The 25542-nt window shown below is 47.9% G+C and overlaps 6 protein-coding genes and 2 non-coding genes across 8 annotated transcripts; 4 read left to right on the top strand and 4 right to left on the bottom strand.

Annotated features, from left to right (window-relative positions):
- Positions 1 to 703: 703 nt before the first annotated feature.
- On the top strand, positions 704 to 1830 carry LOC101783874 (non-classical arabinogalactan protein 31). The gene is made up of 2 exons (XM_004961354.2): positions 704 to 1028; positions 1170 to 1830. The coding sequence occupies exons 1-2, from the start codon at positions 779 to 781 to the stop codon at positions 1496 to 1498; spliced, it is 579 nt and encodes a 192-aa protein (XP_004961411.1). The 5' UTR covers positions 704 to 778; the 3' UTR covers positions 1499 to 1830.
- A 5194-nt stretch (positions 1831 to 7024) lies between these two features.
- Positions 7025 to 7978, top strand: LOC101783474 (non-classical arabinogalactan protein 31). Its single transcript, XM_004961353.3, has 2 exons — positions 7025 to 7328; positions 7433 to 7978. The coding sequence occupies exons 1-2, from the start codon at positions 7136 to 7138 to the stop codon at positions 7738 to 7740; spliced, it is 501 nt and encodes a 166-aa protein (XP_004961410.1). The 5' UTR covers positions 7025 to 7135; the 3' UTR covers positions 7741 to 7978.
- A 1369-nt stretch (positions 7979 to 9347) lies between these two features.
- On the top strand, positions 9348 to 14176 carry LOC101783074. Its single transcript, XM_004961352.4, has 9 exons — positions 9348 to 10123; positions 10822 to 11058; positions 11156 to 11369; positions 11474 to 11583; positions 11692 to 11891; positions 12624 to 12727; positions 13126 to 13313; positions 13397 to 13596; positions 13777 to 14176. Exons 1-9 carry the CDS (start codon positions 9874 to 9876, stop codon positions 13987 to 13989), a joined length of 1716 nt encoding a protein of 571 aa, XP_004961409.1. The 5' UTR covers positions 9348 to 9873; the 3' UTR covers positions 13990 to 14176.
- A 426-nt stretch (positions 14177 to 14602) lies between these two features.
- On the bottom strand, positions 14603 to 14675 carry TRNAK-CUU. Its single transcript has one exon. It is a non-coding gene; the product is annotated as a tRNA-Lys (tRNA).
- Positions 14676 to 15202: 527 nt separating this feature from the next.
- Positions 15203 to 17838, bottom strand: LOC101784428. The gene is made up of 3 exons (XM_022824940.1): positions 17547 to 17838; positions 16818 to 16935; positions 15203 to 16717 (listed from the first exon to the last, which is right to left on the bottom strand). The coding sequence occupies exons 1-3, from the start codon at positions 17771 to 17773 to the stop codon at positions 15560 to 15562; spliced, it is 1503 nt and encodes a 500-aa protein (XP_022680675.1). The 5' UTR covers positions 17774 to 17838; the 3' UTR covers positions 15203 to 15559.
- Positions 17839 to 18724: 886 nt separating this feature from the next.
- Positions 18725 to 19446, bottom strand: LOC101782656. Its single transcript, XM_004961351.4, has one exon. The coding sequence runs from the start codon at positions 19164 to 19166 to the stop codon at positions 18915 to 18917; it is 252 nt and encodes an 83-aa protein (XP_004961408.1). The 5' UTR covers positions 19167 to 19446; the 3' UTR covers positions 18725 to 18914.
- Positions 19447 to 19593: 147 nt separating this feature from the next.
- Positions 19594 to 19666, bottom strand: TRNAV-UAC. Its single transcript has one exon. It is a non-coding gene; the product is annotated as a tRNA-Val (tRNA).
- Positions 19667 to 21260: 1594 nt separating this feature from the next.
- LOC101782250 (RGG repeats nuclear RNA binding protein A) lies at positions 21261 to 24439 on the top strand. The gene is made up of 6 exons (XM_004961350.2): positions 21261 to 21689; positions 21946 to 22333; positions 22425 to 22563; positions 23373 to 23531; positions 23620 to 23682; positions 24012 to 24439. Exons 1-6 carry the CDS (start codon positions 21500 to 21502, stop codon positions 24195 to 24197), a joined length of 1125 nt encoding a protein of 374 aa, XP_004961407.1. The 5' UTR covers positions 21261 to 21499; the 3' UTR covers positions 24198 to 24439.
- Positions 24440 to 25542: the final 1103 nt, after the last annotated feature.

Below are 25542 nucleotides of genomic sequence, written 5' to 3'. Positions count from 1 at the left end.
CACACATACCACTGCAGAAATCACTCCATGCATGTCGTTTGTCAGGATGAGTAACAACAAGGGTCGCCGTTCCGCACAAATCTCCGAGGCCCGGGCCACGCTACCCGATGCCCAGAAAAACTAATCTAGCGCCCCGAAAAGCGTAGCCTCTCACCCTCAGCTAGGATCTACCATTTCATTTCAGGCTAAACAATGTCAGATGGAGTGCTAGGGGAGGAGTTCTGTAAAAGATGTTAGTGCATGCACATGGGCGTTAAGGTTAAATTCAGTTGGTTAAAAGGCTCGAGTGTCGTCAGAGTGTAACATTCAGACCGATCTACTGCCCTTTTGTCTCGCGTTTAGCAACAGGCGCGGCCGGTGCTCGGACGCTGCAAACTTTGGCGATGTAGATAGGAGCATATGGGTGAATCGCTGAATCCAGCTCTCTGGTGCGTGGTCATTGACTCAATTGTTCATTTACTGTTGCAGTCGTCAAAGACATGCTGTAGAAATTGACCTGCAGTTCACTGCTGTAGTACATTTCTTTACCAGTAGTCTAGTTGTGGTATGTCAGACAAAAAAGGCATTAACTGCAAACGGAATCTCTCTGACCGCATTAGCTAGCTCTCGTTCGGTTTGTTTGATCGGAAAGCAAACCAAACGGAAACCCTAGCTCTCCCGCTCTATAAATTAGGACATGATTGTTGCTGCAACGACCCACACTCGCTCGCTTTCCAATTTCACTGCTGAATAGGAGCGAGCTAGGTCACCCTTCTTTGAGAGGGAGTAAGGATCAATAATGGCATCCTTGAAGATCCATGGTGCTGTGGCAGTGGTAGCGGTGATCTTCCTCGCCGCCGTGGTCCCTTCTGCATCGACGACGGTCGACGAGCCTGCTACGTATAAGCCCACGGCTCCAGCGCCCCCGCCTCCATCGTACCCCTCGCCGCCGCCGGTCCAGCCTGTGATCGTCGTCCATGGCGTCATCTACTGCAAGTCCTGCAAGCTCAGGGGCTACAACAGCGGCATGGACGCGTCCCCTCTCCCCAGTCAGTCTTCAACCTCAGCACTACTTGCAAATCAAACATCTAGATTCTAGCATCGCATTGTTTCTACTCCCTGACATTGTACTGAAGCTAACATTAGTTTCAGTCTGATTTGATCTGATGGCGTGCTATATATATATGCAGATGCGACGGCGAGCTTGGTGTGCTACGGCGAAGAGGAGAGCAAGTACCGGGTGCTGAACCAGACGAGCACGGCCAGCGACAAAAACGGCTACTTCATCGTGATGGTGTACGACGTGGACATGTTCGACCGGCACACCTGCAGGCTGTACCTGCGCTCGTCGCCGACGGCGCTCTGCGCCAAGCCATTCATGCCGTCCAATCCTAAGCTCGGGCTCAACCTCGTGAGGGACCGCGCGGCCACGGCGCCCAGGGGCGCGCGCAGCGTCTGGCACGTCAAGACCGCGCTCATGTACGCGCCGAGCGCCGGCGGCAAGTGCCCGCCCTACTGACCTACATGGCCGGAGGCGTCGCGATCTGGATCGATCAGCTATCTGTGTGGAGCGAGGGATGCGTTGGCGAGTGCATGCGCGGAATGGATGCTCGTTCAGATTGAACAAGAGTTGTCGGAGGCAAAAATAAGACGAAATGTTTGGTGTCACGTAAGTGTGTCGTGCTTTTAGTTGACGCTCGCTCGATACGGAGCGTTTGTTGACTGTAAGGTTGTGTTTGAGTCTCTGAAGTCTGAAGCGTGGTTGTGTCGTCTGTGTGTGTAACCTGTTCTCGGTCGGTCCTGTCTTCTCGAAAATGGAGGAATGTGGGTGTCCTTTATTTTATTGTTCGGAAACTGCAAAGTCTCGACTACGCCGACCGAGACGCGGACCAAACTCAAAGTTATGAGAGCGGCGCCATTGCCAGGCTCTGAGATTTTCCATGCGTTTCGTCGTCAGTAGTGCCTAGCCTAGCCACAATCTCACAGCTAGACAAGTTCGCCCGATCGCAATTCGCACCCTTGGTGAACAACGAACACAAAACGCGATGCAACGCGCGGGTCGCATGATCACCTGTTCACCGAGAGCCCAGCATCCCTCGCAAACATTTACGCGGGCGGCAAAACGCCCAGTTGCCCCCGTCACTCGGTCGCGTTACCTGACGGCCTGCCTGACCGAACCCCAACCCGCACCTGGTGGTGGTCTACGCCGCCGATTGATCCGCGCGACGGCCGGGCCGGTGCTGCACTGCTGCTGCTTGGCGCTTAGCTACACCGCTGCTCCAACTCGAACTTGAACTGATTATCTGCGGGAAAACTGAAAACGATTCTGTGGGAAAACTCAGAACTGCGTGGCGGCTGCTGACGGATGCCGACTGGTGTGGCTTTATTATTTGCAGCAACCATCTCCTGAAATGAAACTGAACTAGCCGTTGGGTACGTGGCAGCAGTGGCAACAAGGCGACCGTGTCGCGGGCCAACTATCTGGGCCTTCATCGGAAGCTTCTTTTACGTTGCCTCCATTCAAATCGAAGCCCAGCCACCGTTGCTTCCGTAAGAAAACAGGCCATTTCTTATTGGGCTGGGTGCCGTGCACAACAAAGTAGCATTAGTGCATTCAATTTGTCGTACGGAAAAATAGTTTACAGCATTCAATTAGTTTTTTCTTAAATCCACCATGAAATATATACTGATATACTCCCCAGGTCACTTTCTTGGAGGGTCAAACCATTTTATATTTTACCAAAATTATAGAGAAGATTACAAAAATTTATGGTACCGAATAGATAAATTTTGAAAATATATTTAATGAAGAATATAATAGTACTTATTTGGTATCGTAATTTTTGGTACTTGATTGTACAAATTTGATCAAACTTAAGATATTTTGACTTTTTGACTTTTTAAGAAAGTTGAAATGACTAACATTTTTGAACGGAGGGGGTATTTTTAAAAAAAAGACTTGATCAAATTAGATTAGTTTGACTCAGAGGGAGAGATATCGCCGCTAGTCCCAGTGCAAGGTTTCATTGTACTGTTTCCAAGGATGCCCATCATCCCATGGGGTGTATTCTCATGAATGAAACAGGGAGTCCCAGTGCACAGTTTCATTTCACGATTTCATAGGATGCCCATGACATTTAATTGCGAGGCGTGTGATTGGATATGGTTAGATGAAATGAAACTATAGCCCCAATGCAAGTTTCAATAGGTTTCATAGTCTTGAAAACAGTGTATACACAGTTTCATCCTGATGAAACTCCTTCTTTCTCTCACTTCATAACTACCATGACATGTCATCACATATGCTGATGTGTCACCGTATTTAATGTGCATGAAACCTCTATGAGACTCCCACTGGGATTAGCCTTAGCTGAGTTAGTATAACACAATACAACATTTTCCTCGAAAAAACACATGGAGGTAGATGTGCAAGCGCAGTACTGTTTCGATCTGCCAAAGCCATCAGAACTCAGAAGTTGAGCAGTTGCATCGCTTCCCGTTGACTTCTCAAACTCTGTTCCATCATTATAAATTTCCTGCTACCACCGCTAACCTTCTTCCATCGGGATCTACCGGCTCATTGGAATGATCAACCGTCGCTGTTGCTAGTAGTGTTTTTTACCTCTAGTTACTCTAAATGAGTACCTTGAACTCGTCACCACGTAGTATTCAGTTACGCAGGAGCTTACATTCCCGATTGAAATGGATCCGATGCCTTGAACGCGACGTCTGGTGGAGTATTCTGATGCACGAGTACGATCAACTTGCATCTCATTCTCATTCACCCCACACGGCCTCGATCTGCAGAGTCCGGCCGCGCCGGCCCAAATGCTCAACCGAGGATGGTGGTAGCGCGGGGCCGCGACAGAACAGAGAAGCTGAGCCGTGAGGACGACGACGCTAGTGCTACTGCTTACTCTACTGCCTGAGTGCCTGACATTCTGAATTGAGTACAGAATCTAGCACACCTGGAACTCCGGAAGGAAGTGTCTGGACTCTGCCTTTTAAATTGTAACACCCTAATTTTCAACTTTTACAAATTAATAAATTTGTTAGAATTTGCTAGAATTTAATTGCTTTTGTTTAAGGATTTAAGGATTTTCCAAGATATATTTAATTTCCTAGGCATTCAAATGTTTTTCTAAAATTTAATCAATGAATCATAGGAGTTAATTGTTGCATTCATGCTGGTGCATTGATTTCGGTTGTTTGAATTCAAATTTGTATTTGAATTCATATTTGAATCCTTTTTAAACAATAGGAAAATTTCCTTTCTTTGTCTTTTCAGCCCGCTTTCCTCTTTCGACCCAGCCCGTAGCAGCAGCGCAGTGGCCCACTCCCGCGCCTGCCTCCGCCACCTTACGATGCCAGGCGGGGCTCGCCTGTCATCCCCTCTTCGAGCCCACGTCTGCGCCCGACTCGAACTCGAGTCCGAGCCGGACCGTGTTGTCCCGCGCCGTGGCGCGCACGCCAAGATCGCCTCCCGGGCTATATAAACCGCACCGCCGCCTCGCCCCAAAGCCCCTTACCAAATCCTAGCTCCATGCCCTCGAACTCTGCAGCGCCGCAACCCTAGCCGCCGCCCGAGCTTGAACCTGCCGCCGTCGTTCTCCACCGCTGCCGCCTTCCCGTCGACGAGATCGCCACTCGGAGCTTCGCAACGTGGTAAGGATGCCGCCCGTGTAGATCCCGTGTGCTCCCATGCCCTCTTTCGCGCGCACGAGCTCGCCGGAGCTACTGCCGCTGCGCTGAGCTGCTCCGTCGCGTCCCCTCGCGCCATCGTCACCTCGGCCACTGCGGAATCGCCTAGATTGGTTTGTCACGCCATCAGCTTCGTCTTGAGCTAGTCCTCATTGAAGATTGTGGACCGACGCTCGAGCTACGCTTGTTTCCAGTGAGGTCCTCTGCAGCGCTGTTGCTCTCCGCCGTACTCGCCGCCGCTTTCTCCCGGTCGACCGCAACCGTCCAATCATGGATCGACGGCTCAGATATGATCTGACCCGGGTCAATATCGGTCAACCGAGCCGTGCAAAAAGTCCCTCACTGTTTTCCCTTTTCGCACCTGAGATCCATCCAATTCAAAAGTATTTCGAACTAAGTCCTTTTTTCTGTTTTAGCCTTGCTCTTTTATAAAATTCTATCTGCCATCCTATTTGGTTCTTGTACACGTTAGGCCTTCGGTTTATATGTTTAATTAGGTTTTAGCCCTTGATTTCTGTAAGTTTAGCTGGAAGGTTAGTTTTCTTGCAGTTAAGCTCCTGAACCTTGTATAGCTTATATCTTTAGCGTTTTAAATTCATTTTAAACTATTCTTACGCTTATGAGTTCGTGTTGACACATAGATTAGTTTTATGATCTTGTTTTGCTCTGTTGCTACTGCTTGATGCAATGTTTTCTTATTTTAGTACTTTGTTTGATTGTATCTATTTGTTTGATGTGCATAGAAGGATCGTAGTTCGAGGGATTCAAAGAGCAAGGTTTTGAAGACTTTGAGTAGCAAGAGCAAGTTCAGGAAGGAAAGTCGTGCCCTTGACCACAATTTGATCCTATACAACCTTTACTTTCATGTTCAATACACATACGATATGCACTTTAAGTATATAAACATGATGGGTCCTATTTAAAGCGTGTCTAGTTTTATCCCTACATCTTGATCAACCTGGGTTTACATTTCTGTTGGGTAGTTCTTGCTTAGTTGCTCTAACTGGATATGGTGGTATTAATGAACCAATGTTAAACCTATTTTATTTATGCTATACCTTTTATTAATACAAAATCACCGTGCTTAATTGGAATATGGAGCGACCACCTAAGAAAATACAAGAACTATGTGGCTATGGTCTTGGCTAATTAATTAGAAACTCTATTTTGTGGTAGCTTTACCCGAAAGGGGTAAGAGGGGAAAATAGTAGTTGGTGTAGAGCTCGGCTCTCAGACTGATTTGCTTTATGGTAGCTTCGTAGTTTGAGAGAGGTTTATGCATTGTGATGATCATGAAACCTTAGCGAGATATCCTTACTAGGGGATCTTTTGAAAGGCCTCATAGCGTCCCCATGCAATCACACCTCGGAAGTGTGGTATTGTGTCTGACCCGCACAGCATGGTTGGGTCTAAAGTTCTTTTAAACTTTTACGCGACTTGTGGGTAAAGATGTACAACCTTTGCAGAGTGTAAAGCTGTTATAACAGCCGTGCTCATGGTCAAGAGCAGTCTGGACCCTCACATGATTAATTTATCGGAAGTTGAAGTAAATTAACATTTTTTATTATTGTTATCTTTATTCATATTCATTCTTAATGTGGGTGGTATAAACTTATATTTAGTAAATGCTAATAAAACTTGACCAACCAATTAAAATACTGAATTGCTGTTAAACCATAGTCTATCCTTGCATAGCCTTACGTTACACATTCTTCACGCTTGCTGAGTATCAACTGTAAGTGTACTCACCCTTGCTAAAACTGTTGCTCAGATCAAGTCAACTTTGAGGAGGTTCCTCAAGACTTCGAGGAGTTCTAGGTGTACGTGTGCCACCAGTCAACTGCATGTGGACTCGTCGTTATCGTTGGAGTTCCGCTGCTAGAATAAAGACTCATTTTGCTATACGTATTAAAGATTTTGGTCATGTAATAAATTTAATACTCTCTCTTTATGTTATGACACTGTCTATAGTATTTTTTGAAATTGTTGTATGTGTGAAACTTGACGTACATGTAATTCATTCATCTGGTTTTGCCATTAAACCGGGGTTGACATAAACTCTCCCGAGCAATTAACAGGCGCTGGCTGCAGTTAACGAAGCAGCGATCGCTTGCAGTGCACTCCAACGCCACATGCGAGTTCATCATGTAGTCATGTTTTTGGCCCTCGGTTCCCCGGCGAGCCCTCGTAATTTCCGCGCAACTTGAAGTATCTCCGCGCTGATCCACAAGCCAAAACGGCAATCAAGAACGATCTCGCGCATGCACCTATAGGAAATCAAAAGAGCAACGGCCGCTATAAATTGCAACGCTCTCGCTTCCTGTCTTCGCAACCTGTAGTATCCTACTAGCTAGACCTGTGTCCTGATCTGCTTCGGAACAGTACAGTGTACGTAGCAGTTACTGTGTACAGTGTAAGCTAGCCTTGTAGGTAAGGCCTCTAGAGCTAGACCGCGATGGCTTTGCTGGTCAAGTGCGTGCTGCTCTCCCTGTCCGCCGTGGTCCTCTCCATCGGCAGCGCATCCGCCATGGGCCTGCCGCCGCCGCCACCGATGGTGAACTTCAGCATCGGTGTGCAGGGCGTGGTGTGGTGCAAGTCGTGCAGGTACCCCGGGTACTTCGCGCCCATGGACGCGTCCCCGCTCCCAGGTCTGGCTCTGGCCCTACGACCTTTTTTTAGCTTGGCTCCTGTATACTTATGCTAGTTCATTATTCTTCTGAACATCGAGACAAGCGTTAATTCGTTCGTGCAGGCGCGGAGGTGTACCTGCGGTGCAAGCACGGGCGGCGGGCCCTGACAGTGCCGGGGAGGTCGGGCCCCGGCGGCTACTTCCTGATCCAGACGTCGCAGCAGATGTCGGCGTTCACGAGCCAGCAGTGCCGGGTGTACGTGCCGCGGTCGCCGGCGCGCGTGTGCGGGGTGGCCGATTACCCGTCCCGCGCCAACAAGGGGCTGCCGCTCAAGTTCCAGGAGTTCGTCAAGCGCGACAACGGCCTGCAGGGGATGTACTCCGTCGGAAACCGCCTCTTCCGCCCAAAGTACCCCGGCAGGTGCTACTGATCGTACTGACCCTAGGCTGCAGGGTGTGTGTGTGTACGTGCTGCCAGAGGTAGACGACGACTTGAAGAAGAATAAATCTGCTAGGTTATTCGGCTCTTGGAGGTGGATTGTTAGCAGGGTAATTTTAATGTGCTAGTGATGATGGTTAACCCCTTCTGTTGTAGGCTTAAATTACTGTACTTGTCAAGCCTTCTCTGTGCTGATTGCTACTACTACTTGGTTAAAGAATTCAACAGTAGTTCTGTTGCTCTGCATGGTTACCTTCCATATTCGTTCCTTCAGCTTCAGGTGGTGAAGCGAACCAGTGATTTTTTGTTCTCTAGCTCACTGCTAGTGTTGATTAACGCCAGGTGCTTGAATGCCACCTTGGGCCAAAATGGAAAATTGCTAAGCCCAAAAACTATATATAGGGATAGGCCCAGCTTGATAACAAGCCGAAGTTAGCATACACAAGGCCCCCTTGTGCATATCTGACAAAAGTCAAAAGGCTCTCGTAACTTTAGCTTTCTGAATCCAATTCGAACAATGTTTTGTAACGGGATGCGCTTTCTTGATCTTAAGAGAAAAAAAACAAATCTGGCATCCATTAGTAATCTAACGGACAAGCAGTGTGCGTTTTTGCGAAGGCACGGCGTGGTTTAAAATGACCGCCCCTCACGTTTGCGGAGAGCATGATAGGCGCTTCGCATACGACAGATCTGTATGTCTACGTTATTAGGACCGTAGCGTGAAGCCATACTGGCTTGTGGTACCACTACCAGTACCTTTTTTTTTCTCTGCCTGCTTCAATCGTTTACGAGGACGTTCAAATCCGTCACACCTTAGCATCTCTGAGGAATGAGGATAGCCCATCTGGGCATTTCTGCCAAGCAGCCAGCTTCGTGATAGCTGTGGCCAAGTTAGCCTACCAAATCAGGCCTTTGATAGACCCAGATGCATCAACCATCAAACGGAATCCTTGCACAAATTCTAGCGATCTGAACCAAACGTGCAATGATTGGCACGCTGCCGCTGCTGGGAGCACAAAAAATGTTGGCGACAGCTGAACGCGAAGTCCAGGTGTGCACTCGTCGCCGATCCACCAAACGGGGAAAATGGACGCTAAAACGTCGTTTCAGAAAAGGAAAGCAACCAAAAGGAGGTGCGCGCGCGGACGCAGACGAGACGCACCCCAACTTTCTTTCAACGCTTTTGCTTCTGCATCAAAACATCTAAACGTGCTCTCAGTCTCTCACTTGCCAGACACTCCTCGCCATCGCATCGCACCGACCCGTCGCCCTCGGCGTGCGATCTCACCCTGCCAATGCCAAATGGCACCAACCGCGCACACGGACGGGAAAAAAAGGTTGGGCCAGGCAATTATTTTTAAAATCACCGGCGGAAGGCACGGACGCCGCCGACCCCGTCCCCGTTAACCCGTCAGCTTGCGTTGCGTGAAAAAGGATACCGGATCGGGTGGGGCGTCGTCATCAAACCGGCGGCCGCGTCCGCGTTTGGACCCCCCGACCCGAGCTCCTTTAACCGTCTGCCTAGCCAGTCACTCTCGGTCTCGGGGCGCAGTCGCTCGCTCGTAGTCGTAGCAGGCTCGTAGCGCGCTGCACACGGGCAGGCCCAGGGGAGGGGCAGGGGCGTGGCGGACGAAGGCCGCGAGGGAACCAGTGCGAGCGCCCGCGCCGCGCGCAGCAGGAGCTAGGAAGGAACCGCCCCCGAGCCGCAGCGCGTCCGTCGTCGTCTCGCCTGGGACGCGCAAAAATCACATCCGCGTCACATGCTCGCTCGGCCGGCGCACCACCACCTACCCTCCTCTCCTCCCGCCCCACTCCGCTCCGCTGCGCTCCATTCCGAACCGGCAAATCGCGTCGCCGCCGCGCCGCGCTTCTAACCCCCACCCAACTCTGCCTCTGATCCCCACCCACGCGAGCGCCCCGTCCGTCCAGGTCCAGCCCCCGGCGTGTTAAGTAGCAATCCGCCTCGGTTTCCTCCCACCCCCCTCTGATCCGGTTCCCACAACGCCCGCGGCTCCTCCTCGCCGACGCCGACGCCGCTGTCGCCGAATCCCTCGCTAGAGGCGCGGATCTCGCGGCCCAGGCACCCGGCCGATCCGGCGATTGGGATGAGAGCGGGCGGCCGGCGATGAGCGGCTCGGCGGCGGGGCTGGGGCTGCGGTCCGGGAGCTACGGCTCCCTCGCGGCCGCCGTCGGCGGCAGCGGCGGCGGCGCGAGGAAGGCGGGCGGGAGGGGGTGGGCACTGCGCGGGGAGAAGGAGCGGCTGCAACTGCTGCACCGCGCGCTGCGGCTGGTCGGCCGCCGCAGGGCCGGCGTGCTGCTGCTGCTCGCCGTCGCGTCCGCCGCCGTGTTCTGCTCCCTCTTCGCCGTCGTCAAAGGTCCGCGCACCGATCCCCTCCGCTCCCCGCTCGTTTGCTGCTGCTCCTGCTGCGCGCCGCACTGGGCTCTCTGGCTCTGGTTTGGGCGCCGTTTAGGTAGCTTTGTTGGCTCGGGGTCACGCAGCTGGCGTTTACAGAATTTGAATTAGTATTGGCATGTTAATAGCGTCCGCGTGCTCATCGGAGAGTATGCTGTCAAATGTTTGCACCAGTTGCATACTCGCGGATGGTGTGAAGGGACACACCTTACGACGCATTGCTGTGTCAGCTGTGGCTGGTTGGATATTGTAGCAAGTGACCGGGTCTATTTACATATTTTGGGAAGGGTATAAGGTGTATAGTTAGTGCTCATGCATATGGAAGTAGTTCGAATGGTTAGGGACTTGGAAGTCAATGGAATTGCGCTCTCATATGTTTCAGACGGTTTTAATTTGTAAAAAATAAAATGGTAGAGTTGAGCTGAACTCTGGTAGTGCCTATTTTGCGTGGCCTTTAGTAATCAATTTTTGCTGTTAATTGGAATACACAGACATGAAACTTGTATGCTGTCTCAAACCATCAATGCACTTTTTGCTGCTCGTGCTGTATGCTTTGTTAATGTAGTATCCTCAAGATGTGTCAACAGATGTTTTCTATTGGAATGCACATTGTTGTTACAGAGTACTACAACTGACTGTTTTCCTTTCAACTTGTTTCAGATGACAGTAGTTCAATTAGCATTGTGAATAATTATGAAGTCCCAAATGCCATACAGAAGTCAGTGTATCCCAGCACAACCCGACCTCTAAAGATGTCCGGAGACCAATACTCAAGTGTTGTCAACAAAATCGAGCTTCCAAATCGACTTCATCTTTCATATGCAAATTTCACACATCCTTGTGAAGGTTTCTCAGTTCCTCCTCCCCTGGTTGATAAGAAACGCACTGGACCCCGACGTAAGATTTGTTTTTTTGCATCTTTCTACTAGCATTGCCATTTATTTGTATTTAACATGTCGCTGATCATGTGATTTGTTCTCATTTCTTCCTGTAGCATGCCCTGTTTGCTATGTCTCTGTAGATCAGGCATTTGCACTGATGCCTCTACAGGCTTCACCATCACCTGTCCTAAAGAACCTAAACTATATATCTGAAGATGGCATCGTTGCAAATTTATCAAGTCAGGGCTCTGAATTTGGAGGACATCCATCCCTGGAGCAGAGAAATAAATCTTTCGACATTAGTGAATCAATGACTGTCCACTGCGGGTAGGCTACATGCATCTCCTGGTCCAGACTAAATCTGCAGTTAGATAAAAAAAGCTATGTGAAATGTGAATACTTAAGTGAATGCTTTGTGCACTTTTTATCAGCTTTGTCAGAGGAAAGAAGCCTGGCCAAGGTACTGGATTCGACATCAAGGATGATGACCTGGTAGAGATGGAGCAATGCCGTGAACTAGTTGTAGCTTCTGCTATTTTCGGTAATCATCACCATTCACTGATAGTTTTATCTACCTTGGTCTTAAAAGATGTGCCTTATTTATGGCTGCAATGGATATATCTTCTCACTATGCTATACTGTTGCACAGGAAATTATGACATGATTCAACATCCGAGGAACATCAGTGAATTTTCAAAGGCAAATGCATGCTTTTACATGTTTGTAGATGAAGAAACAGAAGCTTATGTGAAGAATTCTAGTTCTTTGTACAATAATAATAAAGTTGGACTTTGGAGGTTAGTGGTTGTCCGAAACCTCCCTTATGAAGACCCAAGGCGTACGGGAAAGGTGCCTTTCTTATTAATTGCAATAACTATCAATTCTCCTGATATGTGCTTCTTCACATTTTTTAGGAAGCAACAAAAAAATGGTAGATTCCATCATTTTCAGAAATGAATACAAACCTCATACCTGACAGGTGACAGAGCACCTAAGCTAAGCACAGAAAGCTTCTCGATCGAAATAACTACAATTCTGCCATGTAATGGGTCCCACAAGCTAATTTACTAGTAGAAAGTTGTTGACTTGATACGTTGGCTATATAAATTCCATTTTAATGACACTAGGCTTTTAATTATAGCCATACATTAATATATCATAAGAAATTTCGGTAATGCTGGATGCTTGTCAAACTTGTTTGGGAAGCTACCGTGCAAAAAATATGCTTATGAGCTATCCATCATTTCTGTCCGGTAGACACTCACTATTTTTTGCTAGCCTATTCAACAGATTTTCATAGGTTTTCTGCCTTGGCTTAGCTCCTAAAGCCTTAATTTGTTTCAAATAGAGAACTATCCTACGGTTTTCTGAGAAGTGACAATCACCTTTCATGTGTATTTAGTTATTGTTCAAAGTAATTCCTATCAGATGTCTGAAAATTCTTCTAAATAATTTTTAATTTCATTGACTTTAGTAGTAGTTCAATTGCAGGAGATTATTTGTCATTTGCATCGGCATGGATACCTCCTTATCTATGCAGTGTTTTGATCATGTTGAATGGACAAATACTTATTTGTGCAGATTCCGAAACTTCTGCTCCATAGGCTTTTTCCAAATGTGAGATTTTCAGTTTGGATAGATGCAAAACTTGAGCTTGTTGCCGATCCATATCTCCTGCTTGAGAGGTATTTTTTATGTAAATAGCTTTGTTTGCAATATGATATATTTTGATGGTTGTATTCTTAAAGATCTGGAAAATATCTACAGCTTTGTCGAATTGGGGAAGCCAAAAGAATTCTGGGGCTGCCTTACACCCTAGAAATGTCACCTTTAATTTCTTACTACCACAACGTGCCATTTCTGTAGTAAACTGGTTATAGCAGATCTGTTGTGGGTTTAGACTTCAGAAGATGCTATCTCGGAAAACTTTCTTTTGTGATAACTGCCCACTTAGATAAGCAATATTTCTTATATTTGCATTTGATCATTTTAGTACATTTATTTTACTGTGGCAAATGAAAATTCGGCCATTGGCCTGCTTTCAGTGATAGTGTTTAATCTGATTCCTAACTCCCATCCATAGGTTCCTGTGGCGGAAGAAAGCAACTTTTGCAATATCTCGGCATTACAAACGCTTTGATGTGTTTGAAGAAGCAGAAGCTAATAAAGCTGCGGGAAAGTATGACAACGCGTCAGTTGATTACCAAATAGAGTTTTACAGAAACGAGGGCCTATCACATTATTCTCCTGCAAAGTTTCCCATCACGAGTGGTCAGTGGTCTCATCAGATCCTGGTAAGAGCACTTCAGTTTCTTGCTGGGATCCTAATTTTGCCCATTTTCCTTCACATGCAGATGTCCCTGAAGGTTGTGTGATCATCAGAGAACACATCCCCATCACGAACCTCTTCACATGCCTATGGTTCAATGAAGTTGACCGCTTCACCTCCAGGGATCAGATAAGTTTCAGCACTGTCCGGGACAAAATCAGGGCCAGAGTTGGCTGGATGCCTGAAATGTTCCTGGACTGTGAAAGGCGCAACTTCGTCGTTCAGGTAATGCACCTGATCCACAATCCATTATGGTCTTCGGTCCTCCCGCACTTTCTTGTTGCACAACTGCCTGACAGTTAGTGCACAACTAAACTAATAAGTGGCCTTTATTTTTGGGTGTACTCCTACCGGACGCACATGTTAAACTCACAAGTACTTTGGTTGCTGTTGACGTTGCACCAGGCGTACCACAGGGAGCTACTGGAGCAAATGATTGCGTCCGGTAGGAGGCCCCCCTCAACGACCGACGCACCACCGTCTCGAAAACTTCGGCCAGGCAGCAGGAAAGCTCCCCCGTCGAAGAAGCCCTCCGTGAAGCGGAAAAAGGAGAAGAAATCGAGCTCGCGGAGGCGTGTTCCCAAGCCCCCGGTCGCCGGGGGGATGGGTGCTATGTGACTCAAGTTTTTTGGCGGAGCCTGGACTCCCACACTTATACAAGCGTATAACGGAACACAAGCTGATTCGGTTAGGGGCTGGGGCTTGTAATCGTGCCCCGGCGAAAGTTGTCCATAGTTATTCTTCATTGTTGTTGTACATAACAGCGCAAATCAATATTCAATTCTGTTCATTGAGATTGTGTCCAGTTGTTTATTTGCTCATGGGGAACTTGGGTGAAGGTCTCAAGGGCGCTGCCAAGGCTGTTGGCCCTTTTTGTCACTGTAACTATAGTTACAGATGCAGTCCTCACCGTTGACAAGGAAAGCGATCAGGGGAGTTCAGACTTCAGAGGCTGTGCCGTTGCCGGGCGCCAGCAGAGGCAGAGGCGCACAGGCACAGCACCGCGGCCGGTTTACCACGCATGAGTCCACACGGCACACGGCAGACACGACAGGCGCGGGCCAGGCGGCGATCTGGCCATTCTGCCTGCAAAGCTGCAGCAGAGAGCTCACGGGTGCTCAAGCGGATCAGTAGGGCCAGCCGGAGACGGTCAGGTAGGGATGTGGACCAGTCTGCAGCGCTGGTGAGGTGGCAAATGTCAAAACTAATAATGCAAAAAGTAAAAACTTAACGCCCACCGTGGGGCTCGAACCCACGACCACAAGGTTAAGAGCCTTGCGCTCTACCGACTGAGCTAGACGGGCAGCTTGTCAAAGGGAAATAGCTAACTAATTATATTCTATATCTTTAGGAAATCTGAGAAACAATTGCATCGATCTCCGTCAGGAAAATTGTGTTCGTGTTGGTTACTAGCTGGGGGCCTAGCCTGCACGCACTGTGTATGACGGTTGTTCAGTTACCCAACTAATTGCATGTTTAAAGAACGCTTAGCGCATCTTATGCATTTTCTGTTGCTTTCTTGAACATGCAGGTGAGCTGCATATATTACATTAAGAAGATGAAAGAGGGGGAAAAGAACCCTTACAAAGGCCCCACACACCCCCCAAAAAAAACAAAGAAATCTCGGAAAGGACGACCTTGCATTTTCTGTTGTTGCAGGAAATCGGTAAGCATGTACATACTAACTACAAGGTGGAATGAATCTTATAATTCGTGTCTCCACGGTTGCAGGCTATGGCAGCAAACAAGTACGAGGAACACTGATATGCAGATAGGCAAAGAAAGATTGCCAAGCCTTAAGCGATGGGCAGTGAGCACACCCCTCTAGCATCAAGTTAGCATAATATCATTGAGAACATAAACTCAGGATCGGACAATGAAGAAAGATTAATCAGTTTTATGGTCAGCTTACAAAATATTGAGGGACTACAAGACTAGCAGCGCCCCTTTGGGGCCATTCAGCACGCCCTACGCAAGCTCAGCCTGAGCCTAGCAAAGGCAGTGCGTGCCCTAACACTAGACAAAGTCATGATGCATTGAGCAGTTCGGTTTGGCTTTAAACACTCTGGCATGGGCTATACCGGAGTAGAGAAGAGGGTCTAATTGCAGTGTCCAGTCCCATATATCTTGCTGCCAAAAAAATCCCTACCCAAGTGCCAACCCAATTGCTTTACTCCACATTCTAGAGTCACGAAGCCTCTTCAAGCATGTCCAGGAAACGCTTTCCGTCCATCTTCTGGAAGAGTGACTTATCATAGTGCAGCTCATTGGTCGAGGCTGCCTCGAATCGAGTCCACAGCTCCTTCTTGAGAGTAGTTTCTCCAGCCTGCCTTCCCTTCAGGTTCGTGCTTTCCAAGCCTTTCCAGGGGGTACCAAACAAGGCCTTGCTATGCACAGCAGGGGTTTGGATGGGCTTGTCATCTGAAACATCATGTTTTCCCTTCGTGTTACTTCTAGCTGGAGTTGGATGCGGCTTATCATCTGACAGATCCATTAACACACAGGTCTTGGGAGGTGACAGGTACCACTGAAGAGTATCTTGGGCGTTTCTTGTACGATATGTATTCTTGGTAGTTTGATTGAGCCCATAAATGTCATACCTTGACGCCAGATCCTTTGAGACTTCATCAGATGATTCAGAACGTTTGTAACCCTGGGTTGGTCCATTGCTGTCAATGTCTTCCTTCCTTGAACCCTCCGGTATTGGAGAGAACTGCTGCTTACTAGATAATGCTGTCTTCAGGCATGATCTAGGTAGTGCTCCCATGCTCTTCCGAATTGAGAAAGTGCAAGGCGAACAGAGCCTGTCTTCTAGTGAGCCCTTGTTTGCTGTAGCAACATGAGGTGTCATGGCGACAGTCCTCGCTTCCTTTACCTTCATGCCTTGCTCTAGATCAGGATGACGATCATCTTTTTTCCGATTAAGATCAGGATGATCACCATCAGAAATGGTTAGCTTCCAAACAGGTAAAGTGGGAAGATTCAACTGGTCCGTGCTAGAAGCTGTCTTCATCTGAGTTTTTGATGTTGGGCACCTTGATGAGCATGCTTTTGTTTTTGGCAATGGTGTCAAGAGAAATAACTGCTTTCCGCTCTCAACCATACAAGCCCCAGTACGCCATGAGACGAGTGGTGAAGGTGAGACAATCATGTCAGCCTCAGTAAAGTTGCTGCAAGGTGATGCTACCGGATCTGTATCAGGTAAATTGCTGCTGCTGCTGCTGCAGATCAACTTGTCATTTCCTGGTGCAGCAGAATTTGAGCAAGTTCCCAGTGTGTGTTCCGAGATATTTTCTGTTTTCGCCGGACCAGTTTCTAGTGCCTGCTTCAGCCTTGAAGACCATTGCTGCTTACCAAAAGAAAAAGCATGATGGTAAAGTGAACTGCAACACAAGGGGCTCATGTCAAGATGTTTCAGAAATGGAAAATTTGATGACAGTACACACCTTCAAGGAATAATTAGTGTCCGATAAGAAGCCATTGAAGGACTCTATTTCTTGTTTCCCTCTTTTGGACACGGTCTCGCATCGAAGGGCATCAGAGATCAGTTCATCAATCTGGCAAGCAGAAAACATGGGAAACATTAGAAAGAACAGAAAGTTGGTACGCTTATGTTATACAAACGGAAAGACTGACATTTCAAAAAAATAATTCTGTACTACATATTATCCTGTATAGTACAAGTGATTAAGGGATCAGCAAGCGAGTAACTGATTCGTGACAAGGAACGATTTACATTTCATTTCAGGAAAAGACAGAGATATGTCTTTTTCCCCTTTGTTTTATAGAAGCAATATTCCAATTGCCGATCACAAGACTACACAAACAGATAATAAACTGCGCAAAAACTCAGCAACAAAGCAGGATGGGGTTTTCTTATGCCCCACCTTTCTGAATCTAATACGAAACTAGCCCTGCCTTTCTGAACCCGCAGGCACTGTCCAATGCAGAACATCACCAGAAATTCGCCAACCCAAATCGCGACTAATACCGGTAGACACAGCAAAACCCTACCAAACTACCAATCTAATCTAGACAAATAGTTGAAGCGACAATTCATTTTCTCAAAGAACATCGCACAGATTCCGACTTCACCAAGTCACCAAATGCTGAACGAGATGAGGATCAGGGAGCTAGGGTTCCCGCGGGGGGGGGGGGGGGGGGCCAACCGGGGTACCATTCCCGCTAGGTCGGAGCGGGTAAGGAGGAGGCGGTCGAGAGCTGCGTCGGCCGCGGCGGCGGGAGCCCGGGCGGCTGGTGCGGCGGCGGCGGGTGCGGCGGCGGCGGGAGGCGGCGGCTTGCGGAGCAGAGATGCCGGTGCCGGGCGCGCCTTGTTGGCGGAGACGACGCGGAGCGGGCGCCGCCGCGCCGTCGGCTGCTTGGCTCCAACGCTCTTCTGCATAGTTGGGGAGGGAGACGGCCAGACGGGGGACTGGGGAATGGGGAGAGGGGCGTAACGGTCGGGAAGGGAAGGGAAGGCTCTGGGAACATTGGGAATTTGAACGTGCGCTCGTCACGATTTTTTTTTTTGGAAAATCGTCACGATTTTCTTCTGGGCTCAAGAGGAGAAGTCGAGAGTTTAGCTTTACGATTCGTGCCGAGGTAGAGAATTCCAGATCCAACGTTGATGCTCACTGTACATGCTAACAATAATTCGGCCCGAGTTTCCTTAACTCGTGTACTGTAGCATTTCAGTGGAACAGCTCAGTTCATGTCACTTTAGTTGGGGATGAGGAAGCATCTCATGCCCTTTGTGGGTTTGTAATGGCCATTCTACAATTTTTTTTTATCTATTTTATATTCTGCGAAATTCATGTATCGCATTCAATTTTTGGTCCCTTAGCATTTCATTATTGAAATTTACCAACTCGAAAATTCAAATCGTCATATATTGTGAATCATGATTTAGAGTAACAATCCATTTAAAATTTTGAACTGTCGGAACAAATACCGGATGCGAAGGAAAAGAAATCTGGCACCTAATTTTATCAACATACGACTCATTAGAAATTTGCTTGTTGCTTGAAAAAATAGGCCCATGGAGGACTGAGCCGACAGTTCATGAGAACGCAAATGCTTGCTTGAAAGCTTCCTCCACCGCAAAGAGTAGATGACGAGGCAATATGAGATCCTAAGCACGTAAGCATATGCTCTCAGTGTCCTCCATGGTCAGTTTCATGACCTTGATTAATACTGCCTGGAGGAAAATTTCGCTTTGCGCCCTCGTCCTATGTTTACCTGCCTGACTAGTTAGTTCATCAGCTAAGAATTCACTACAAGTTTGCAAGTGACAGCACAATCTTCTGCTCATATCACCAAACGCTCACACAGCTTAAATTGACTTCTTCCCCCATGCAGAATCAATCAAACAGCAAGCTTTATATCGGCATCAAGCACAAACCAGTTCAAAACAGAAAAATCTCACATAAATTGACAAAGGGAAGCTTTCCAGGGTACCAAACAGTCGAAACAAAGTCTGCGTACAAGGTGTTCGTCGAAATGGCGCAACCAAACGCGCAAGAAAACACCCGCGACCCCGCGCCTCAGTCGCGGAGCACGACGGCCGGGTCCTTGGACGGCGCGAGGTCGGCCCCGTCCCCGGGGCGGTCGTCGGATGCGTCCCTCGCCGCGGCGGCGGCGGCGGGGTCGTGGGAGGAGTTCATGGCCTCCTGGGCCTGGTCGAGGTAGGGCTTGAAGCCGACGCGGAAGGAGAGGTAGCCGAAGGCCACGGCGCCCAGCACCACCACCCCCGACCGCATCGCGTTCTGCCGCGCCCGGCTCCCGCCCGGGCCCATCGCCGCCGCCGCCACGGACGCACGCGCCTGAGAAGGAAGAACTCGCGTGAAAGGTGGATGGATCCCCTCCCTGGAGCAGTGCCTAGTGTCAGCGTGTGTGCGAGTCTGTGGCGTGCGGGTGGGGTCCCGACTTCAGGATGCCGATGGCAGATTGGCAGCTCGTTTCCGGCCGCGCGCGCACACCAGAATTCAGAAGTGGCGCGATGTCGGCATGTCGCGGTGTCGATTGAACCTGAACTCCTGAAGGTACCCCGTACCCGTGCTCGCCGTGACGCACTGGTGCGGTGGTGCCCGGCTGCGGGCAGCGACTTGACCAGAGCCTGGAACGTTCTGCGAGATATGTTGAAGTGCGGGGAAAAAGACGGGGGAATTAACAACAGGGAGGGGGAGGGAAAAGGGGGTTAATAAAAAAAACGTGAACAAAAAATGTTGCTGCCCAGGATCGAACTGGAGACCTTCAGTGTGTAAGACTGACGTGATAACCACTACACCACAGCAACTTTGATGCCCTTCAAAGGAAACAAAAAATATAAACTCTAGTTTCTACAGGTCGCGGATTTCTATTTTCCCAAGGCCAGGTTGAGATTTTATAGACTTATATCAGGGTGTTACAATCAATAACAGTGAGGTGTATAAAAAAAATGGAAACAAAAAAAGAAATCTCCACTCAAGCATGTTTTTGTATACTGGAAAGAAACATGTTTGCTAGCCTGTTAGCTTTTGTTTTACGTATGGAAGTTCATTGCACATCTGGCATGCACTCTGATTCTAAGATGATCGGATTTGCAAGCCATTTGATAGCCAGGTGAAGTGCTTTCACGGCAAAATCATATCCCTTTAACTTTTTAAGAGACAGTGAAACAAAATAAGAGAATTGGAGTGATAGTGAATTAGAGTTGTTGTCTATCTTTATTTTTCTATTAGACGTAACGTCTGATAATGGATCTTAAATTTTTTTTGACCCACTTCACTTGCTACAAAACTGGTATGATTACGAAGTTATACTTTTACTTACTGAGTTGATGAATTCAATTTAAGAAAGCATGCTGCATGATATAAGCCGGAATATGACTCCAATACACGATCTCAAGAAAGCTAATCATATATTTTTTTTCATCCATATCTTTGACTAAAATTTTGGTTATCTTTCTATCATTGATTCAATGTGAAATCAAGAATTGTATATGGAGCAACCAATATTGTTCTATGCATCTATATATAGAGAATAAGTGATGTCTTTGCACGGATGAGCCCATGACATTACACATGACCCTTTGCGAGGTGTCGCTATATGGCGTATTTCTTGGCTTCTTGCCATCAACTTGGATTCCCCTCTACAACTTTGCCTTTGCCTGTGTGCTTAGCAACAGCTTCTTGTGGTATGTGCTGCAACCTGCAGCTCAAGGAGAAATGATATCTTTCTTCTTTTTCATGTTCTGTTTTCTTCACCTATATTCATGATCGACTGTTACCGGTTTGCAAATTGGTTCCTTCCTATCTTAAATTTGATTGATTTGGGACTTAATTTATGCTATCAAATTTTTTTCCAACCATACATAATATCTTATTTATTTATTGTATTTTGCGGTTGCAACACATTACTCATATAGATATTAAAAATAAAATTTGTTTGAGATAGAGATAATCTTGATTCCTTCGAGCTGTAAACAAGCGGAGCCAAACTGGCATTTCCGCTCGTTTGGATAATGAGACGACATCGAGCGAGCTACGTGCAATTGCCGCTGAAAAGTTAAAACCCCGGAGGCCGGGACGCACCATAAAACCCTCGTCGCTGAGCACGGCCGCGGAGAATCCTTCAACACCGACAGCCGAAGCCCCCCGTTCCGGCACGCGGACAACAGCCAGCCGCTCGATTGCAATCTCACGGCCCCGACCCACAGCCTCACCCAGCCCACGAGCGCAGCATCAATCCCGCGGACCCACGGACCCCGCGAATCCCGTGACTACCCATCACTCACACGGCTATCGGCGCCCCAGCAGCCACTGGGCCCCCCATCAGCGTGAGGGCAGCGAGGTCATTTCGCGCGCCAAATCGACGGCGAAAGGATATGGGCTCGAGCCGGGTGGTAAGACTGGGACTAGAATTGCGGCTAGGGTTTGTACGTCCTCACACACTTCGCCCCCCACCTGCTTCGTCTCCACCTCCTACCACCGCCGCCGCCGCCGCCGCAACCTTAGCCCCCCGCTCCTCGACCTCGTCAGAGCCATGGCGATGCGGTCCGGCAGGATGGTGTTGTAGCCAGAAGGGTCAGTTCCCCAGTCCCCACATACAAGAACGCGAGTGCAGTGTGACCTTTGCCGCCGCCGTCTCCATGGCGACCCTCAATCCCTTTGACATCCTGGGCGCCGTCGACAACGACGATCCCACGCAGCTGCTGGCCGCTGCTGCGGCAGCGAAGCAGAAGGCCGAGGCGAAGAAGCAGGCGGCGGCGGCCGCAGGAAAGGGCGCGCAGCCAGCCCCCGCCAAGTTGCCAACCAAGCCTGCTCCCCCCGCACAGGCCGGTGAGTTTGGGGTTGGGTCACTTGGGTGTTGGATCTGGGGTTTAGGATAGGTTTTCTCCCCATTTTGAGGCTTGGATATTGTTTTCTAGGGGCAATTTTAGGATATCCTGCTGATTAGCATACAAAACATTAATTTTGATGTCATCCTGAGAATTAATTTTTGTGATGTTTGAAACAATTAGTCAGATTTTAGCCTTAGATGCCATAAAAAGATGAATTTTTGGTGGACGGAATACTTATGCTGTACATGTTTCAGTGAGGGAGTCTCGCAGCGGTGGTGCTCCCTCCCGTGGAGGATATGGACGCGGTGAACGCGGCCGTGGCAGAGGTGGGCGAGGTTATGGCCAGAACCGTGACTATGGCAGCGAAGACGCTAATGGGTTTCAGGGAGCATACGGTGCTGGAGGTGGTGCCAGAGCTGGAGGTGAAGAAGGTGCCCAGGACAAAGGCCCTCGGCCACCCTACCGTGGAGGCGGAGGAGGCCGGCGGGGTGGGTACCGTGATGGTGAGTTTGGTGATGACTCTGAGAGGCCACCTCGGAGGACCTATGAGCGCCATAGTGGTACCGGCCGTGGGTATGAAATGAAGCGTGAGGGTGCAGGCCGTGGGAACTGGGGAACTACCACTGATGAAATTATCTCCCAGTAAGATAGCTGTGTGCCTATGTATTGTTGTAAGCTGTTGAGGAACATGTTAGTGAACAGAGTTAACAAGTTTTTTTGTTTGGATGACCAGGGAAACTGAGGAAGGCCTGAAGCTGGATGAGAAGGCCCCTGTTCCAGAGAAGCAGGGTGCACTGGAGGATGCTCCACAGGCAGAGGAGAACAAGGATAGCAAGGACGCAAATGCCGAAGAAGAGAAGGAAGAGGATAAGGTATACATCTGCCTGCTGTATATGCACTCTGAATGTAATTTGTTTTGATAGAGTTATACGGGTTAAAGTTTATTTGAAGGCAAAATCACAATGTCTGGTAATCCACTGTCCTTCCCAGCCTCACAATAAATGTGATCTGTTAACATGTTTAGTTCCTGCTTTAATAATATGGACTAAAGGTTTTTTGTTGTTAACTTGCTTGTTGTGTGGTTGTTGTTTTTTTCTTCCTTTGTTTTTTTGCATATTGAATTAATTTGAAGTTAACAAGCGGATCGCGTCTTAGTTCATCATTTTAAACCACTGTTATTTTCTGTCAGTCAGTGGGATCTGGTTCATGTTTGTTCTGCAATGCTTTACAACAATCATGCAACAAAACACAGGCATATCCAATTTATTTGTTTAGACTCACAGCAGCCACAGAGCTGCTATGGCTTCATGATGTGCATGTTTTATGGAACCAGTAGAGGAGTGAGTAATTGGCTCTGTTTCCCTTTCGCAGACAATGTATTATGTATCTTAGGAAACACCAATTTTAAAGCATGTTTGCGATACTGATGGGGCTATTGAATCTACCTTAAGGATCAACGGGTGATTATCAATAGCAAAAGTAGCGGAATCCAGTGCCCCGATTCAACTTGAAATTTGCGATATATTTTCTGATATTTCCTTCTCATAGTTGCTCTTCCAGGGGCTGGGTGATCATTACGTCTTTTCCCCATAAGCAAGATATTTGAATTCCTTATTCATTTATTGTACTTATATCTTTTACCATGTTTATGATTGTCTGAATGAAATATCTGATGACGCAGGAGATGACTCTTGAGGAGTTTGAGAAAATAAGGGAGGAAAAGCGGAAGGCACTTCTTGCCCTAAAGACAGAAGAGAGGAAGGTTGAAGTTGATAAGGATCTTCAGTCTATGCAGCCGCTTTCCAACAAGAAAGAAAATGATGAAATTTTCGTAAAATTGGTAAGTTTCCATTATGCCTGTTAATCTTTTCATGCACCTATAATATAATGGAGAGGTGTTCGAGCCTGATGAACTATTTTCTCTATAGGGTTCTGATAAGGATGCTCTGAAGAAGAAAGAAAATGCTGAACGTGATGAGCGCGCTAAGAAGGTCTTGCATCATTCTCCTCTTTCAGACTTCCCCTTATCAGGCTGCTGAAAAATACTAAAAAAGTTTGATTTCCATTCTGGTGAACTAAAAATAGCCACTCAATTGTGGCGAGGCCTTATTTTTTTGGCTCTTTTGAACTCCACAGCATGAACACACTAGAATTGCCTGTTCTACTGGGTTGATTTGCTGTTCCTGTCCTGTGGTTATAACTGCTATAGCTGTTTCTCCTGCTTGGTGCATTCAAAGTTCAAACGAATGTCAGAATTTACAGGTTCCTTTTCTACTTTATAGCTACTGCTAATGTGGTAATCCTTCACTTACTTTTTCAGTCTGTGAGCATCAATGAGTTCCTGAAACCTGCTGAAGGAGAAAGGTTCTACGGTGGCCGTGGTCGTGGCAGGGGCCGTGGTGACCGTGGGGGCTTCAGAGGGGGATATGGTGGGGGTTATCGTGCTCCACCAGCTGCTCCTGCAATCCAAGACCAATCCCAGTTCCCGTCGCTTGGTGGGAAGTGAAGCACCTACTGCCTGAAAACATACTTTGCTGCCTGAAAACACATACTTTCCTTGCTGTCAGCACCGAGTCCAGTTTGTCCGCAGATTACTGTGCTACTGCTAATCAGACATAATGCCGTCGCATGTTGTTTATTCCCCGCTGTGTCAGTCGAGAGTTCCCAGCTTTATCTCAGTTTCGCGGCTATTTGTGCTGATACGCGATTTTTTCTTCTGGAATCCCCTTTTGTTCAATTTTTTCAGGACTTGAACGATTCTGATTCCAGGTGCTGGTAACTTTTTTTTTGAGGATTAGGTGCTGGTAACTTGTAGGCGTCTTCCGTCAAATGCTGCTGCTGATTGATCAGTTTGTGAATGTTTCACACTGCGAGTTCGGTTCTACGGATCCAGCTCAATGCCATGGCTCTGCACCAACCGGAGCTGCAGTCTGATTGATGCGAGTAAAAGGCGATCGCTCACCTGGTCTTCCGTCTGGGCGAGGTGCCCGCCGCCCGCGCGTATGTCCTGCCCGCCACCGCACACTCCAGGCTGTGCCCTTCACCCCGGAGGTTTGCTGCTTGCTCTGAGGTTGCATTTGCTAGAGCTGTGGATTTTTAGAAGATTTGTAGGGTGCTAGAAAGGGATAGTTCCTTCTATAGTTCTGCGAACCGTCCTGTTTGGCTGAGATTGTTGCAGCTGCGGCTGCAACAGCTAGCCTGCTAAAACTACATGAACCGGTGTTGATGGAGCTGCAGTCAGCACAGCGGCAAGAATCACAGGCGAATCTTGATGCGGTCTCAAACTTGAAAGCTCATCTCATTTCTAACTGAACTCCAGAGCTCACAGTATCGCAATGGTTCACAAATCACAGGGTACCGAAGACATCCTTAAGACAAGAGATCATGGTAACAGAGTGCGGAAAATCTAACATAGCTTTGATTGATCACGCAGTCAGTTGACATTGTGAAGCACATCTGAAAACTAGCTAGATTTTATTTTGACATGTCGTCGGTTGAACTGCAGAGTTACAATCTTAAATAATTGAAGGCTCCCTTTGAAAACTGCGGGTAAAGCTACCTAGGATACTAGGTGGATACTCTAGGAAAAAAAGAGCAATCCTAAAAATTCTCAAAAAAAGCAAAACATCTGACCATGGAAGCTCCTTTTGAAGCTTGCAGATGAAGCCACCTAGGATCCTAGGGGACACTCTAGAAAAAGAGAGCAATCTTAGAAATTCTCAACAAAAAACAAAACATCTGGCCATCAATCGGTAGGCAAATCATCATAGCCATTGGATTTATTATATTTTCTAAAAAATTACCCACCTATGCCATTGTGAAAATAGCCTAAAGTAACCCCAAAATTTATA

Source organism: Setaria italica, chromosome III, assembly GCF_000263155.2.
Source record: "Setaria italica strain Yugu1 chromosome III, Setaria_italica_v2.0, whole genome shotgun sequence".
NCBI lineage: Eukaryota > Viridiplantae > Streptophyta > Magnoliopsida > Poales > Poaceae > Setaria > Setaria italica.
Note: the sequence above shows the minus strand (reverse complement) of the source record. Positions and strands in the feature narration are given on the sequence as shown.

Excerpts from the sequence above, each read along its gene's own strand:
- LOC101782250 (XM_004961350.2), top strand. The coding sequence starts at position 21,500 with ATGGCGACCCTCAATCCCTTTGACATCCTGGGCGCCGTCGACAACGAC. Across the intron at positions 22,334-22,424 it reads ACTGATGAAATTATCTCCCA|GGAAACTGAGGAAGGCCTGA; the intron begins GTAAGATAGCTG and ends TTGGATGACCAG. Across the intron at positions 22,564-23,372 it reads AAGAGAAGGAAGAGGATAAG|GAGATGACTCTTGAGGAGTT; the intron begins GTATACATCTGC and ends CTGATGACGCAG.
- LOC101784428 (XM_022824940.1), bottom strand. The coding sequence starts at position 17,773 with ATGCAGAAGAGCGTTGGAGCCAAGCAGCCGACGGCGCGGCGGCGCCCG. Across the intron at positions 16,936-17,546 it reads TCCGACCTAGCGGGAATGGT|TTGCCAGATTGATGAACTGA; the intron begins ACCCCGGTTGGC and ends CATGTTTTCTGC. Across the intron at positions 16,718-16,817 it reads ACACTAATTATTCCTTGAAG|CAATGGTCTTCAAGGCTGAA; the intron begins GTGTGTACTGTC and ends TTTGGTAAGCAG.
- LOC101783474 (XM_004961353.3), top strand. The coding sequence starts at position 7,136 with ATGGCTTTGCTGGTCAAGTGCGTGCTGCTCTCCCTGTCCGCCGTGGTC. Across the intron at positions 7,329-7,432 it reads GGACGCGTCCCCGCTCCCAG|GCGCGGAGGTGTACCTGCGG; the intron begins GTCTGGCTCTGG and ends TCGTTCGTGCAG.
- LOC101782656 (XM_004961351.4), bottom strand. The coding sequence starts at position 19,166 with ATGGGCCCGGGCGGGAGCCGGGCGCGGCAGAACGCGATGCGGTCGGGG.
- LOC101783874 (XM_004961354.2), top strand. The coding sequence starts at position 779 with ATGGCATCCTTGAAGATCCATGGTGCTGTGGCAGTGGTAGCGGTGATC. Across the intron at positions 1,029-1,169 it reads GGACGCGTCCCCTCTCCCCA|ATGCGACGGCGAGCTTGGTG; the intron begins GTCAGTCTTCAA and ends ATATATATGCAG.
- LOC101783074 (XM_004961352.4), top strand. The coding sequence starts at position 9,874 with ATGAGCGGCTCGGCGGCGGGGCTGGGGCTGCGGTCCGGGAGCTACGGC. Across the intron at positions 11,370-11,473 it reads TCAATGACTGTCCACTGCGG|CTTTGTCAGAGGAAAGAAGC; the intron begins GTAGGCTACATG and ends ACTTTTTATCAG. Across the intron at positions 13,314-13,396 it reads AAAGTTTCCCATCACGAGTG|ATGTCCCTGAAGGTTGTGTG; the intron begins GTCAGTGGTCTC and ends CTTCACATGCAG.